This window comes from Pongo pygmaeus, chromosome 18 (assembly GCF_028885625.2).
Source record: "Pongo pygmaeus isolate AG05252 chromosome 18, NHGRI_mPonPyg2-v2.0_pri, whole genome shotgun sequence".
Classification (NCBI taxonomy): Eukaryota; Metazoa; Chordata; class Mammalia; order Primates; family Hominidae; genus Pongo; species Pongo pygmaeus.
Window position 1 is genome coordinate 70,102,805 of NC_072391.2, and position 14,164 is coordinate 70,116,968.

The 14,164-nt window shown below is 42.5% G+C and overlaps 1 protein-coding gene across 1 annotated transcript; it reads left to right on the top strand.

Annotated features, from left to right (window-relative positions):
* Positions 1 to 562: 562 nt before the first annotated feature.
* On the top strand, positions 563 to 11,679 carry TAT (tyrosine aminotransferase). Its single transcript, XM_054453264.2, has 12 exons — positions 563 to 646; positions 1,223 to 1,469; positions 1,625 to 1,729; positions 4,032 to 4,099; positions 4,947 to 5,105; positions 5,311 to 5,449; positions 5,979 to 6,031; positions 6,806 to 6,958; positions 7,243 to 7,371; positions 7,703 to 7,786; positions 8,835 to 8,933; positions 9,360 to 11,679. The coding sequence occupies exons 2-12, from the start codon at positions 1,235 to 1,237 to the stop codon at positions 9,498 to 9,500; spliced, it is 1,365 nt and encodes a 454-aa protein (XP_054309239.2). The 5' UTR covers positions 563 to 646; positions 1,223 to 1,234; the 3' UTR covers positions 9,501 to 11,679.
* The last annotated feature ends 2,485 nt before the right edge of the window (positions 11,680 to 14,164 follow it).

Genomic DNA, 14,164 nt, shown 5'->3' on the forward strand with positions numbered 1-14,164 from the left:
GTTAAACAAAAATGTTGCCAAACAAGGTGTGGAGCACGATCCTATCTGTGTTTTGAAATCTATAAAATTATGTATCTATGCACCTATATCTAATGTATCTATCTCGGAATGGAGAGAAAGAGCCTGACCATTACCACCCTCTACCCCTGGGAGTGAGAATGAAGTGTACAGGGAGCAGGTGCAGGGAAGAATGCTCACTTCTTACTTTACATATTTCTGTACTGTTAAAATTTTAACAGGCTGTTTTGTAAAAAAAATTTAATAAAAGCTATCAACTGTAATCAGAACTACTCTCTGACAGTAGATGTTCTCAAACCATCTCACCAAGTGCCCAGAAAGAGTTAACACAGGAGAATTCCAGATGTTTGAAGTGAGGACAAACTCCTGCTTTGAGGGTGGGAGGTGGGCTTAGGGATGAGAGGCAATGAGGAGGGGAGAGGAGGAAAGAAGCTGAGGGGAGGGCTGGCTGCTGAGCTGTCATTCCAACCAATGGCATGAAAGTTTCAAGCCCAACGCCCATTTGTGGAGACTATTTCAGGAGTTAGGATTTGCATCTGAGTTCATTGCCACTGTAACCTGTCAAAGAAGAGCTAAGGGAGCTTTCGGGGTTGGCTTCTTGGAGGCTGCTTTCTCCTTTACTTGGAAGGTAAAAATCTCAAGCCCAAGCTGATCAGGCGGTGGTGACTGATTGGGCTGTTAATTTTTTTCTTTTTGGTGTATTGATTTCTTTTTCCAGCTAGGGCTGTAAGATGCTTATGGGATAAGGTTTTACTTTTACTAACAATGATATTTACATGGAACTTCTAACAAGATGGAGTGGTTCTTCCTGGTCCTCTGCAGGTGACAAGAAGCATTAGGTAGATTTTCTTGGATAGGCTCGCATGGAAAGGAGGGAGCACCTATGCTTTGATTGATGAACAATTTTCATGTTATTCCTTCTTGGTTTCACATAGAGCATGGTTAAGCTTTGACAGGAATTGCAGATGCGTGTAGCAAATCCTACTTAAGTAGAATGGATTCTTGCTTTATTTTCCATCTCAGTAAAAACTCTTAAAATTCCCCTCATTCATAGTAAAGCTACTTTACAAGAGAAAGTAGAAAAACAAATAGAGTTTGGAAAGACACTTTTAGTGAAGCCACCCAATGTTTAGGTCCAAATGTAGCTCCTCTCTCCCCCAGCGCTACGTTTTCAACATCATAGGGACCTTCTTTCCCCTCGCAGGCTTCGCTAGTGATGGACCCATACGTGATTCAGATGAGCAGCAAAGGCAACCTCCCCTCAATTCTGGACGTGCATGTCAACATTGGTGGGAGAAGCTCTGTGCCGGGAAAAATGAAAGGCAGGAAGGCCAGGTGGTCTGTGAGGCCCTCAGACATGGCCAACAAAACTTTCAACCCCATCCGAGCCATTGTGGACAACATGAAGGTGAAACCAAATCCAAACAAAACCATGATTTCCCTGTCCATTGGTGAGTTGGGGACACTACTGAGGGACTGTCATTGTCCTCCTCTACTCTCAAGTTCACAGGCTGGTTGGAGAAGATGGCAGTTGGGGGTGAGTCTGAGTACTGAACATGGGAGAATAACCTCTTGGCTCCTTTTGTTTTTTTCCTCCCATAAAAAGGGGACCCTACTGTGTTTGGAAACCTGCCTACAGATCCTGAAGTTACCCAGGCAATGAAAGATGCCCTGGACTCGGGCAAATATAATGGCTATGCCCCATCCATTGGTAAGCTCCTCCTGAGACTCCATACCTGGTGACTGCCAAATCTTTAGTGCTCTTATAACAGGACTAAATGTCTAGTAATCCTCTTCACTTTCCTGAGGCATCATTCCTAAGGAGAGGCTAAGATTACATGGTCCTTTGGACTTGGGAAAGGGGTCTCGGGATGCTTAAATACAAGGCATCAAGGTCCAACTTCTTTCCTGGCTTTCTCTGGCATATGGGCACTTCCCCTCTAGGCTCCCAAACATACTTATTTGTCAAGTAAAGCTCCTATCCTATCATTACTAATTCTAATCTGAAGGCCTTGAGTCTGGCAGGAGCTTCGTGTTTGCTGAGCCTCTAGGTCCTAAATGGATTTACTTATTGCTCTGTGTAAATAGCTGCTTTGCTTCATTTCTGCTTCTCTATGTATTGAAGGCCTATTTTCATTATGGTCCTGAGCACATTGAAATGCAATTGTTACCGTTTAAGACTAACAGGGTTAAACAAACAAATAAACAAACACCCAAGAACAACAAAAAATGGACTGTCAAACTAAGGATAGAAGGCTGTTTCTGATAGATTGAAATTACTCCTTTTTAGGTTTAATTCTCTCCATCTATTAAAAATTTCTACCCTGAATATTTTGGTAAAGTACATGATTCCCTGACTTTCAGTGTTGAACATTTTTTTCCTTATGTGTACATAGAAACACATTCTTAATGCAGAATAAAACCCCAGTTTCATGATAAAATCAAATTTTAAAAACACTTTAAAGAGTTATATCGGGGACTTCGTGGTTTTTCGGTTGATTACTTACATTTTATAAAGTTTCATACAACAAAAATAAAATCAAAATCAAGACCAAAAGTTCAGTTATAAAAAAAGTTTCTAATGACTTTAATATCCAAATACTAGGAAACTGATTTAACCTGAAAAACCAAAACCAAGTCTCCATTTGACAAATGTTCAAAGGTTCTGAACATTTCATTTTAAAGGAGATACGGGTGTTAATATATGTCTTAAAAAGTGTTCTTCCTCATTAGTAATTAAGGAAGTGCTGATTTGTATAATTTTGAGAGACCCATCTATACCTATTAAATTAGTAAACGTTATGAAATAGTGCCTCTAGCCTTGCTAAGTTGTCTTTTTGAACATAAATTTTGCAAAATATTATGATGGGCATGAAACTGCTGATACTTCAAGCTTGTAAGCCAACATTTGGAAATATTGTACAAAAATAATCTGAAATAAAAATTTGTACAAAAATACTGATAGGAATATTACATAACATAAAAAACTTAAAATGGACCACATGAATTGAATGCATTGATTACAACTTCTTTTTTTTTTTTGAGACGAAGTTTTTGCTCTTGTTGCCCAGGCAGAGTGCAGTGGTGTGATCTTGGCTCACCACAACCTCTGCCTCCCAGGTTCAAGTGATTCTCCTGTCTCAGCCTCCTGAGTAGCTCGGATTACAGGCACGCGCCACCATGCCCAGCCAATTTTTGTATTTTTAGTAGAGATGAGGTTTCTCCATGTTGGTCAGACTGGTCTCAATCTCCTGACCTCAGGTGATCCACCCACCTCGGCCTCCCAAACTGCTGGGATTACAGGCGTGAGCCATCGCGCCTGGCGATTACAACTTCTTAAAAAATACAGTCCCTAAAAAAGATTTAGGAATAATAGAAATCCTTGTATTACACAGAATAAAACATAATCACAGAAATCAAGATGGTGCAGAGTATTTGGGGAGCTCTTCCTTGTTATTATTTATACATTTGTGCTTATTCTAAAATTGTAAAACATAAAATGTGAAGTGAATCTCCTTTATCCACAGTGGCTGAGAGCTGAACTAAATACAATGCCCTCTGAGCAGGGGCAGAGGCAGCCTGAAGCCCATGCTGGGCCTCCAGGGCATAGCTGTCAGTTGAGGGATGAAAACTTCATCTTCTGGCCAGGCACAGTGACTCACCCCTGTAATCCCAGCACTTTCAGGAGGCTGAGGTGGGAGGAGCCCCCTGAGCCCAGGAGTTTGAAATCAGCCTGGGCAACAGACGCAGATTCTGTCTCTACAAAAAAACAAAACCAAACCAAACAAAAAAAACAAAAAACAAAACAAAAAAATTCAAAAATTAGCTGAGTGTGGGGGAGCACGACTATAGTCCCAGCTACTCAGGAGGCTGAGGTGGGAGGATCCCTTCAGCCCAGGAATTTGAGGCCGCAGTGAGCTATGGCTGTGTCACTGCACTCCAAGCCCGGGTGACAGAGTGAGACACAGTCTCTAAAAACCAAAAAAGCTCCACTTTCCACTCTTTTCTTTCAGGCTTCCTATCCAGTCGGGAGGAGATTGCTTCTTATTACCACTGTCCCGAGGCACCCCTAGAAGCTACGGTGAGCCTTATATAAGACACCAGCTCTGAAGCAATTTAGGGCAAACTATCCCCTTTTCCTTGTTTCTGTTCCACAAGAAGTACGGGTGTCAGAGGGGGAAAAGCTGAGAACAATTTCCCTTTAGCAATTAGAAGACTTCTCATATAGTTGGGGTCACTAATCAGTGATTATAGTTAATGTCATTACAGTGTGATAATGACCATCCCATACAACTTAATGTGGTGTCTGTCTCAAGGAGGCCGAAAGGATCCAGAGAGCACCTATATTTGATTGTCTGTAAAAGATCATTTGAGAACAACTCATGAACACTAAAAAATTATTTAAAAAATTTTACCAATAGGATCTTTTTAAAAAAAAAAATTGTAGCTTTTCTCATTTACTGTAAGATCATTTAGAGAGAAAGATAGAAGTACCAAGACATACTGAATTGATGGCAGTGCCAAGTTTAAATGATGTCCTTCCCTCTATACTCTACCGTGTGGGGTCAGCATTTTCTAACATAATGTGTGTCTGTCACCTGTATGTCAGAGAAGAGCCAGGCTTCAAATCTCTGGCCAAAAGTAAATAAATAACCAAGCGAAAAAGGTCCAAGGCCAGCATGCTGTCTCATGGAAGTCTGCTGAGTCACAGCCAACCCGTCCTTTTTAAAGTGATTTAAGTGGCCAACATTTCAACAATAGTTATCAACATACACAAATTTCTTTCAGTTTTGGCTTAGTACATTTCCTACTACTTACAACTTGTTAAAGGAAATTCACAATTGCTCCCAACTCACCCACCTGACAACTTCTTTTCTCCTATTGCTGTTGGAACCCCTAATGAAATTAACCTTTTATTTCCTTCACAGGACGTCATTCTGACAAGTGGCTGCAGTCAAGCTATTGAACTTTGTTTAGCTGTGTTGGCCAACCCAGGGCAAAACATCCTGGTTCCAAGACCTGGTTTCTCTCTCTACAAGACTCTGGCTGAATCTATGGGAATTGAGGTCAAACTCTACAATTTGTTGGTAAATGATTTTTTAATCTTAGACTCAAATGCTCAGTTACTAACCTGTAAAAAATATATGACCATTACTTCAGCAGAGGAAGGTCTCAAAGTGGTGGTTGAAGCCAGAGACAGACTTTATTGCTTACATTGGACCCTTGAGATAAGTGAGGATTCCCCCTAAATGTTTCAGAATCATCTTAGTCTCATCCTTTCTTTCTCTCCAGCCAGAGAAATCTTGGGAAATTGACCTGAAACAACTGGAATCTCTGATTGATGAAAAGACAGCTTGTCTCATTGTCAATAATCCATCAAACCCCTGTGGGTCAGTGTTCAGCAAACGTCATCTTCAGAAGATTCTGGCAGGTACGTCCAGCAGACTTCACAGAGGACGAGGTGGGGACAGAATCCTTCAGCTGTTGTGTGAAATGACAAAAACCAGTCATTCCCTAAGTTCCAAGCCTGGGGTGGAGGTGAGGAGCTCCACTGATGTCTCTCATCAATACTGTGCCATAGGAGTGGTAGGCCTTGCCTAAAAGAAGAAAAAGAAGAAATACTTGTCTCTTCATCACTCCCAGGAGAAAAAGAAATAATACTTGCCTCTTCATCACTCCCATCATGTTGAAGATAGGGTCTGAAATATCTTAGTTACTTAAATGGTGAATTCAGGCTCTGCACTCTGGAAGAGTATATTAAGAATTTACAGTTCTTAAATAGGAAGACAAAACACACAAACATGAAATGCAAATCACACTTTGCTTGTGCTTTTTTGTCTTCCTCTTTAAGAATTGTAACTTCTTAATATTACAGGATAGGGAAATTACATGATATTATGTGACTATTACATGATAAAGCAATTCACATTAAAACTGATTTCAGCATGTTTTATTTTCAGTGGCTGCACGGCAGTGTGTCCCCATCTTAGCTGATGAGATCTATGGAGACATGGTGAGTCTTGATCAGGATATATCACTACAATAATCTCAAATTATTTTATGGGAACTTTAGAAGTGGAATAATCGGAAACAACTCCTAATTGTTTCATTACACTAAATCAGTATCCCTACACTTTTTACAAATATACAGAACCACAATTCCTTAGCCAGTTTTCCGAAACCCAAAGAACTTTGGAAATCCAAAGATTCTTGGAATTCATTTGGTTACAAAACCTGATTTGACCCGATATTTGTAGATTTTTATTTTTCCCACTTATGGATCTATATATTTGTTAAGAGTGTGGGGAAAATGGCAGAAATGTTAATATTCTTGATTAGGGGTAGTATCCTAGACAGCTCTGGGAGTGTTACATAACGTATGGTAAATGTGCTACATGGCCTTTCTAAAGCCCAACCATTCTGCATTAGGAAACATACCTGGCCCCAGGAATTTCAGATAAAGGATTGTGGACTCATATTTTAAATCTGTAACTCCTATAGACAGTCATTTCATAGAACCAGCTTCATGGAGTTGTAAATATTACTGGGCTTGGGTCAGTTTCCTCATTTTAGGCTTCCTTTAATCCAGTCCAGATACCGAATTAAATGTCTTTGTGTAGTCCCCTTCAAAGCCTCTTGCAATCCCAATCATGCTTCAGGGTAGGGATGATCCCATTAATCCAAGGACCTGTCTCTAGTGATAGAAGGAAATGGGTGGGAGCCACAGGATCTGGGATTGCAGTGAAAAGTAGACAAGAAAACAACCGTAACAAGTGCCTCTTCTCAGGTGTTTTCGGATTGCAAATATGAACCACTGGCCACCCTCAGCACTGATGTCCCCATCCTGTCCTGTGGAGGGCTGGCCAAGCGCTGGCTGGTTCCTGGCTGGAGGTTGGGCTGGATCCTCATTCATGACCGAAGAGACATTTTTGGCAATGAGGTGATAACAATATGGTGAAAGAGTATGTGTAATTTAGGGTATATATTTACTTCGTGAGCACAGTGGGGACAAGGGAGGCTTTTTTCTTTTCTTTCTCCTCGTCAGTCACACAGCGCGTGTGTGGCAGAGCTGGGCTACGAACCCAGAGGGTCTGATCTAAGAACGCCACTAGACACCATCACTTCCCAAGATTAAAAATCTGATAGAAAGCTCAGAACAAGAAACCCTAAGACAGGGATGCTTAAGAAAAGCTAAACAACATGTTTCTTGTGGGTGTCTTTTAGATCCGAGATGGGCTGGTGAAGCTGAGTCAGCGCATCTTGGGACCCTGTACCATTGTCCAGGGAGCTCTGAAAAGCATCCTACGTCGCACCCCGGGAGAGTTTTACCACAACACTCTGAGCTTCCTCAAGGTAAGGGCAGCTCCTGCCCTCCACTTTGGGAGTTTGGGAGTCAGAGAATGCCGCCCGTGGAATTAGGAATAATTGGTTCTCCTTTCTGGAGCCATGTTCCAATATTAGGAGACGGCATCGGTGTAAGCATCCACACACATGTTTCTCACTTCCGGCCATTCTCTCTGCCCCTGGTGAAAAGCTTCAAGTAATAGAGCTTTTTCTTTTTCACTCCTTATGCCAGAACATCACACCTACGTTCCCATTCTTCAATGAGGGGTCTATTTTTAATGACTTGGCTTTTCTTTTACTTAAATTTTGATCCTTGATTTCTCCCTGCCTCCTCTTGTAGTCCAATGCTGATCTCTGTTATGGGGCGTTGGCTGCCATTCCTGGACTCCAGCCAGTCCGCCCTTCTGGGGCCATGTACCTCATGGTGAGTATGTGGGTGGCAGGCACTAGGTCAATGCATGTTGTAAGGCAAAGGGCAGTCATTCAGCAGAATTGCCACAGGCAGTCACGCAGGGTACAAAGACAACCGGCTAGCCTCCTGAGCCAAGCAGTTTAGGAGTTGTCTTATTCTGAATTGTCCCACTGAGGTAATTTAGCCTCTATCAGTTCTCATAAAACTCTTTAAATGACTTAATTAGGCAGGGCATGGTGGCTCATGCCTACAATGCCAGCACTTTGGGAGGCCAAGGTGGACGGATCATTTGAGCGCAGGAGTTAGAGACCAGCCTGGGCAACGTGGTGAAACCCTATTGTCTCTACAAGAAATAAAAAAAATTAGCTGGGCGTGGTTGCACACTCCTGTAGTCCCAGCTCCTTGGGAGGCTGAGATGGAAGAATGACTTGAGCCTGGGAGGTCGAGGCTGTAGTGAGCCATGATCGTGCCACTGCACTCCCGTCTGGGAGACAGAGTGAGACCCCATCCGAAAAGAAAAAAAAAAAAAAAGATTTAATTCTTCAGTACAGAGAATCATTTTATATATGTAGATACAGGGAAGATTTAAGACACAAATAAGAGGCTTTTCATACCATTGTAATTCTCAACTGGGAGTGATACTGGTTCCCTAAGGGTATCTGGGAACGTATGGGAATTTTGTTTGTTTTCAGAATGACTAGGGGCTGCCATTTTGTGGGTCAGGGATGTTAAATATCCTGCAAGGGGTGGGCTAGTCTCATGCCATAAAGAGTTGCCTGGCCCTAATGCCAACAGTGTCTCTTTTGAGACATACTAGCATTCTATTTCCAGCTTTTATTTATCAGCGTCCGGGAAGGAACTCTTTAATAAATTACTAATAAAAATATATCCTTTCTTCCCTGAGAAAAATTCCATAAGTATTAGCCCTCTTTTTTATCAGTGATCAGTAGTACAGTTCCAAGATATCTTTTAAAGTAGCCCCTACCTTAATTTCTGGCATAGGAAATTGGCCTGTTCTCCCTCCTTCTGATAAGTTGGCCTCTCCCTCCTGTTGGTATAGGTTGGAATTGAGATGGAACATTTCCCAGAATTTGAGAACGATGTGGAGTTCACGGAGCGGTTAGTTGCTGAGCAATCTGTCCACTGCCTCCCAGCAACGGTGGGTGCCTGTGTCTCTCAGGACATTCTCAACAGTTTCTAGAGCCCCAGAAGCAAGCTCTGAGCTGGTTTTTAGCCTGATCTTTTCTCCTCCAACAAAATGTCTTCTCATTTGATAAGATTTAAACTGATGTGTCTCATGGATCCTATTTAAAATTTGCTTCTCCCCCCCATCATAATCCCATCCATACTGGGAAGAAAAGTTATAAACAAACGTTCTAGGTGAGAGGAAATCAAGCCTGTCCCACAAGTCCTTTTAAGATGAATGAACTCAGTTGCTGACTTAGCATCCTAGTCATGGCAACTGTATGAACTGATGGCCCTGATGAAACGGTACCACTTCTTGTGGATCAGGGTCCTGACCATTTTAGGGTGGTCCAGTACCAGACTCAATTGCTCTGAAAGTAACAGGCTCTTCTTTTTGTAGTGCTTTGAGTACCCGAATTTCATCCGAGTGGTCATCACAGTCCCCGAGGTGATGATGCTGGAGGCGTGCAGCCGGATCCAGGAGTTCTGTGAGCAGCACTACCATTGTGCTGAAGGCAGCCAGGAGGAGTGTGATAAATAGGCCTGCATCCATTCTCCTGAGGATGTGTCCCATCTGGGGAGGGCTGGACTAGGCCTTGTGGCTCCTCAGGGACTCAGGTGGCCCTACTGGGAGAGGGGCCTCAAATGCACCATGTCAAGAGTTCAAGATTGTTCCTGCTTTTCCCCAAGTACAACCACATCCACACTCAGATCCTCCTCATTCACATCCCAGATTCTCCCTTGCTCTGCGCTGCTAAAGTGACTCACAAATTCATTAATCTGCCTCCCTCTTGTAAGATTTCCTCCTTTTTTTCTTGAAAGTACCAGGTGAACAAAGTTTACCAGAAAGCAGTTGAGACAAGAAAATAAGAGCTCAGGATGAGGGAAAAGAAAAAGATTGAGAGAATTTGTGCCCCCAACCATTTCCTCAGACTCTAAGAAAAAACACACTCTCTCCAGGCAGGTCTGAAGCTCAACTCTCTTATTGCCTCACTTCAGGTATACCTCACTTTATGCAATAGAATTATAACTGGAAAGAAGTTGGGGACACATGTATTTGGTAATTACATTTTAAACACATTAGGAAAAGTTGCTATTTGAACTTTTTATTGATTTTTAGGGGGAGTAAAGAATTATTTCGTGATGCAAATAAATATCCTTTAATTGATCGACTTCCTAAATTTAGATTTGTGTGCATCAGGCTTCCTTTTTTTTCTTTTTCCTTTTTTTTTTTTTTAAGAGAAGTTCAATATAAGCTTTTCTTTTCTTTGTTTGTTTCTTTCTTTATTTATTTTGAGATGGAGTCTTGCTCTGTCACCCAGGCTGGAGTGCAGTGGCACGACCTCGGCTCACTGCAACCTCCGCCTCCCGGGTTCAAGCGATTCTCCTGCCTCAACCTCCTGAGTAGTTGGGACTACAGGCGTGTGCCACCATGCCCGGCTAATTTTTGTATTTTAGTAGAGACAGGGTTTCACCATGTTAGCCAGGCTGGTCTCAAACTCCTGACCTCAGGCAATCTGCCCACCTGGGTCTCCCAAAGTGCTGGGATTACAGGCGCGAGCCACCAAGCCCAGCGGCATCAGGCTTTCTTAAAGTGAGAGCACATCTGTACTAGAGCAAGCAGGAATCAGAGACCTTCCAGAAATATCTGGCCCTGTGTAAGGGCCAGAAATATGTTCACTTGCCATTGTTATATAATCATTATTACTTTTGCTGTAATGTTAATATTGATTTATTAATATATATTATATTATCTTTTCATACATTTTCTAAGAAACATTTATATTGACAAGATCTTTTATTTTGCCAATGGCATAAATTATTGTTTTTCTTTTTTTTTTTTTTAATAAATTTTACCAAGTATGGCTCTTCTGTGATGTGTTTTTTTCTCCGTTTGGGAATTTCTAATCCCAGGCACTGCTCAGTCTCATTATTTCATTACCTATGAGGTTCCATTTACTTCTTTGTAAATGTACTGACTTTTGGAGTTACTTAAGAACCACAATTCCTAAAACATTTTATTTGGGAGCTCAACTCCTGGCTTCCTACTTACAAACAAGGCAAACCAAGAGGCAGTAAGTTATAACCTCTGGCCTTTGTCTTTACATTTTCAACTTTTCGGATCCCTAACCTCTGGTCCCAAGTTACTACCCTTGCCTAGATCCACTAACCACTCACTAGGTCACAAAGTTGATGGCTCTGGCTTGACCCAGCGAATGAGAAGTGTCCTAGAGGTTTTTTTTTTTTTTTTTTTTGGCAAATCTTCGTAGGCACAGTTGCCTGTTTAATTTTTTCTTCAGCCCTTCCCTTAGAGGAGGGAGCCTTAAGTTATCTTTCAAGGTTGGGGGTTAGGAATCTATCATAGCCAGAATAGAGATTTCTCACCAAGGGAAATTTTCCTTATCTAAAAGAGGAACTTCAGGTCTCAACCCTGCCAGTCACACCCAGTTAATGTCCTTCACAAAAATAAACAGCATATGTTCCCTTTCAATTTAAGTTTGAGTTCAGTGAGCTCACAGCAAAATTTACCTTTTAATTTTCTTCAGCAAATCCAAGATGAATATACAAAGGATGAGATTAGATAAAGATTTCAGTTTCCCGTATGCCACCGCCGCCGCCAATTTTCCAAAAAAGCCTGGCTCCTCTTTTCCTGTTCCTCCATCCAAGCCCCCAAAGATCTCTAACCAGAAATAAACAGGAAGACTCCGTGATGTACAAAAGACGTTTTAGTTTCACACGTACAGAAAATTCTACCCAGCATTACAGAATTCTTAGACTTCTTAAATTCCTGATTTTCCTTGGTATTTACATTTTGATAAGGGAGCCAATGGCTCTTCAAACATTTGAAAAGAACACATGCACACTGGACAATTTCAAACGATACAAACAAACGCAACTGTCCTTCTTTCTCATTCCTGTCCTTCAGCCACCCAGTTTCTTCTCCCCTGAGGGAATCAGTTATCAGTTGCTGGTCATACTTCCAGATTATCCCGTGCCTATGTAAGTGTGTGTGTGTGTGTGTGTGCGCACTTTTCCTTTTTTCAAATAAAGTGTTACTCAACTTTGTAATTCTGCGCGCTATGGAGGTCAAAGGAGGGATGGCATTGCTGGGGTGTCCCCCACATCCTGAGTGTCTCTAGATAAAAAAGGAGCTACCGGGCGGCGGCTGCTTTCCACACAAGCTTAAAATTGCCAAGAGTCAACTGCCAGTTGCTTTGGGTGGTGGCGTGAGATTGTCTTCAGATAACACGAAGAATGCGTGTAAAGATCGGAGACGGCCGGGCGCGGTGGCTCACGCCTGTAATCCCAGCACTTTGGGAGACCGAGGCGGGAGGATCACGAGATCAGGAGTTTGAGACCAGCTTGACCAACTTGGTGAAACCCCGACTCTACTAAAAATACAAAAATTAGCCGAGCGTGGTGGCGCGCGCCTGTAATCCTAGCTACTTAGAAGGCTGAGGCAGGAGAATCGCTTGAACACCGGAGGCAGAGCTTGCAGTGAGCCGAGATGGCGCCACTGCACTCCAGCCTGGGTGACAGAGCGAGACTCAATCTCAAAAAAAAAAAAAAAAAAAAGGATCGGAGACAAGGGCTCTCAGCTGCGAATTCATCTTTTCTTTGTGTCTGAGCCCCGCCTACCGGGTAACTGGAGAGTATCAAGACTGGGTGCTACCAAGCGCCTCACAGCAGCCCCCAACCGACATCAACATCCCGACCCTGGGCGACCCGCCGCTGCGCAGGCGCGGATGCATGTTTAGGGCGCTGCGTTAGTCAGTGCGCATGCGCCGTCGCTAGGCAACAGGGCCCAGCTCCGGGCGCCGGCGTAGAATCTGAGCTGCAGGTGAGGGTTAGTTCCTTTACTCGGCCCCTGCGTTCTCTTAGGATGTTACATTTTGTTTCCTTTTTCAGCCCGTCTACCCTGGTCACACCTTGCTTCGAGTTTCTCTTCCTCCTTTGCCCCCGGTTTGGGCTCTGACTGGTGGAATTGTTCCAGGAAGTTGACAGAACATCCTAGGATTTTGTAATCACCTGTTAACCTTTCCCAGCTCTAGATTAGAACGAGCAACTTCCATGAGTTGTGTTGCAGAGCAGAAAATCCCATTAGCTGATGTTAGTTTCCAATGGTATAGCACCCTGGAACTTTTCTCCAAAGAATCGCGGCCCTCACCGTCCTCAGTGCCTGACATTAGGATCTCTACTCAGCCAGAAAAATAAATCCACCCCCGTGCTCTTGTCAAAGACAAAGCAGGACAGTAAAGCGGTTGAGACAAGTTTTAACCAGTAATATACTAATGGAGTAAGGAGGAGTCCAGCACGAACTGAACTCAACTTTGATTTGTACAAATGTTACTCAGACTTTAAAGGAAAAATGGGGGAATAGGGAAGGGGAGAGGAATGAGGGGGCGCTCAGAAGAGTGAGGGAAGTGAAAGTTTACAAAAAGTGCGAAGTAGGGGTTAGTCCACGTGAAACCCATCTGGGTTTGTTAAATGGTGTTTCTGGAAGTTAGGCTTTTATCCTCCCACAGAGGCTGAGAGACAGGGGCCATATCTTAAGGTGTTGGCTGGAACAGTAAATTCCTTTGGCAGCCTGAGTTTTTTCAGGCAGGCCCTTTAAAGCAGGGCAGGAGTCATCCTAGAGATGCTACCTTGAACTGTTAGAGACTGTGTTAGAGTTTTGTTCAAGTCTGTTAAGGCCTTGTCCACAAATGGCTCAGAGGAGCCTGGCTAGAGTTTGGTCAAGGAGAGAATTTTTGTTACTCTGCATATTCTGCACATTACTCTGCATGAGGTGTTGTATTTTACGTACCCTAAAGTTTGAATTATTGCATATATGTTGGAAAAGAACTGAATTCTCAGTACATATTATTTATATATTTCTTTATTTTAAACAATTTAGGTTTATTTACAAACAAGTTTCGTATAATGTTATAGAACCTGCAAATACAGATGCTCTCTATAGGCCAAATTGTTTCACAGCACCTTCCAAAGAGGCAGTCAGTCATTTGCTAAGGTTAAGGTTGAAGCTGTATAGGAGGTGATGCCCAATTCCTCAAAGAAAACAATAAACAGAAGAACTAGCACATGTGTGTCTTAATTTTTGTGTGTTTCAAATGTAGAAAAGAATTCTTGGTCTTTAACTCATTTGATAGGCTAAATTTAATGTATTTTTACATTATACCATATTTAAAAAGTAAAGCTGTGGGA

Excerpts from the sequence above, each read along its gene's own strand:
- TAT (XM_054453264.2), top strand. The coding sequence starts at position 1,235 with ATGGACCCATACGTGATTCAGATGAGCAGCAAAGGCAACCTCCCCTCA. Across the intron at positions 1,730-4,031 it reads TGGCTATGCCCCATCCATTG|GCTTCCTATCCAGTCGGGAG; the intron begins GTAAGCTCCTCC and ends CTTTTCTTTCAG. Across the intron at positions 5,450-5,978 it reads TCTTCAGAAGATTCTGGCAG|TGGCTGCACGGCAGTGTGTC; the intron begins GTACGTCCAGCA and ends TTTTATTTTCAG.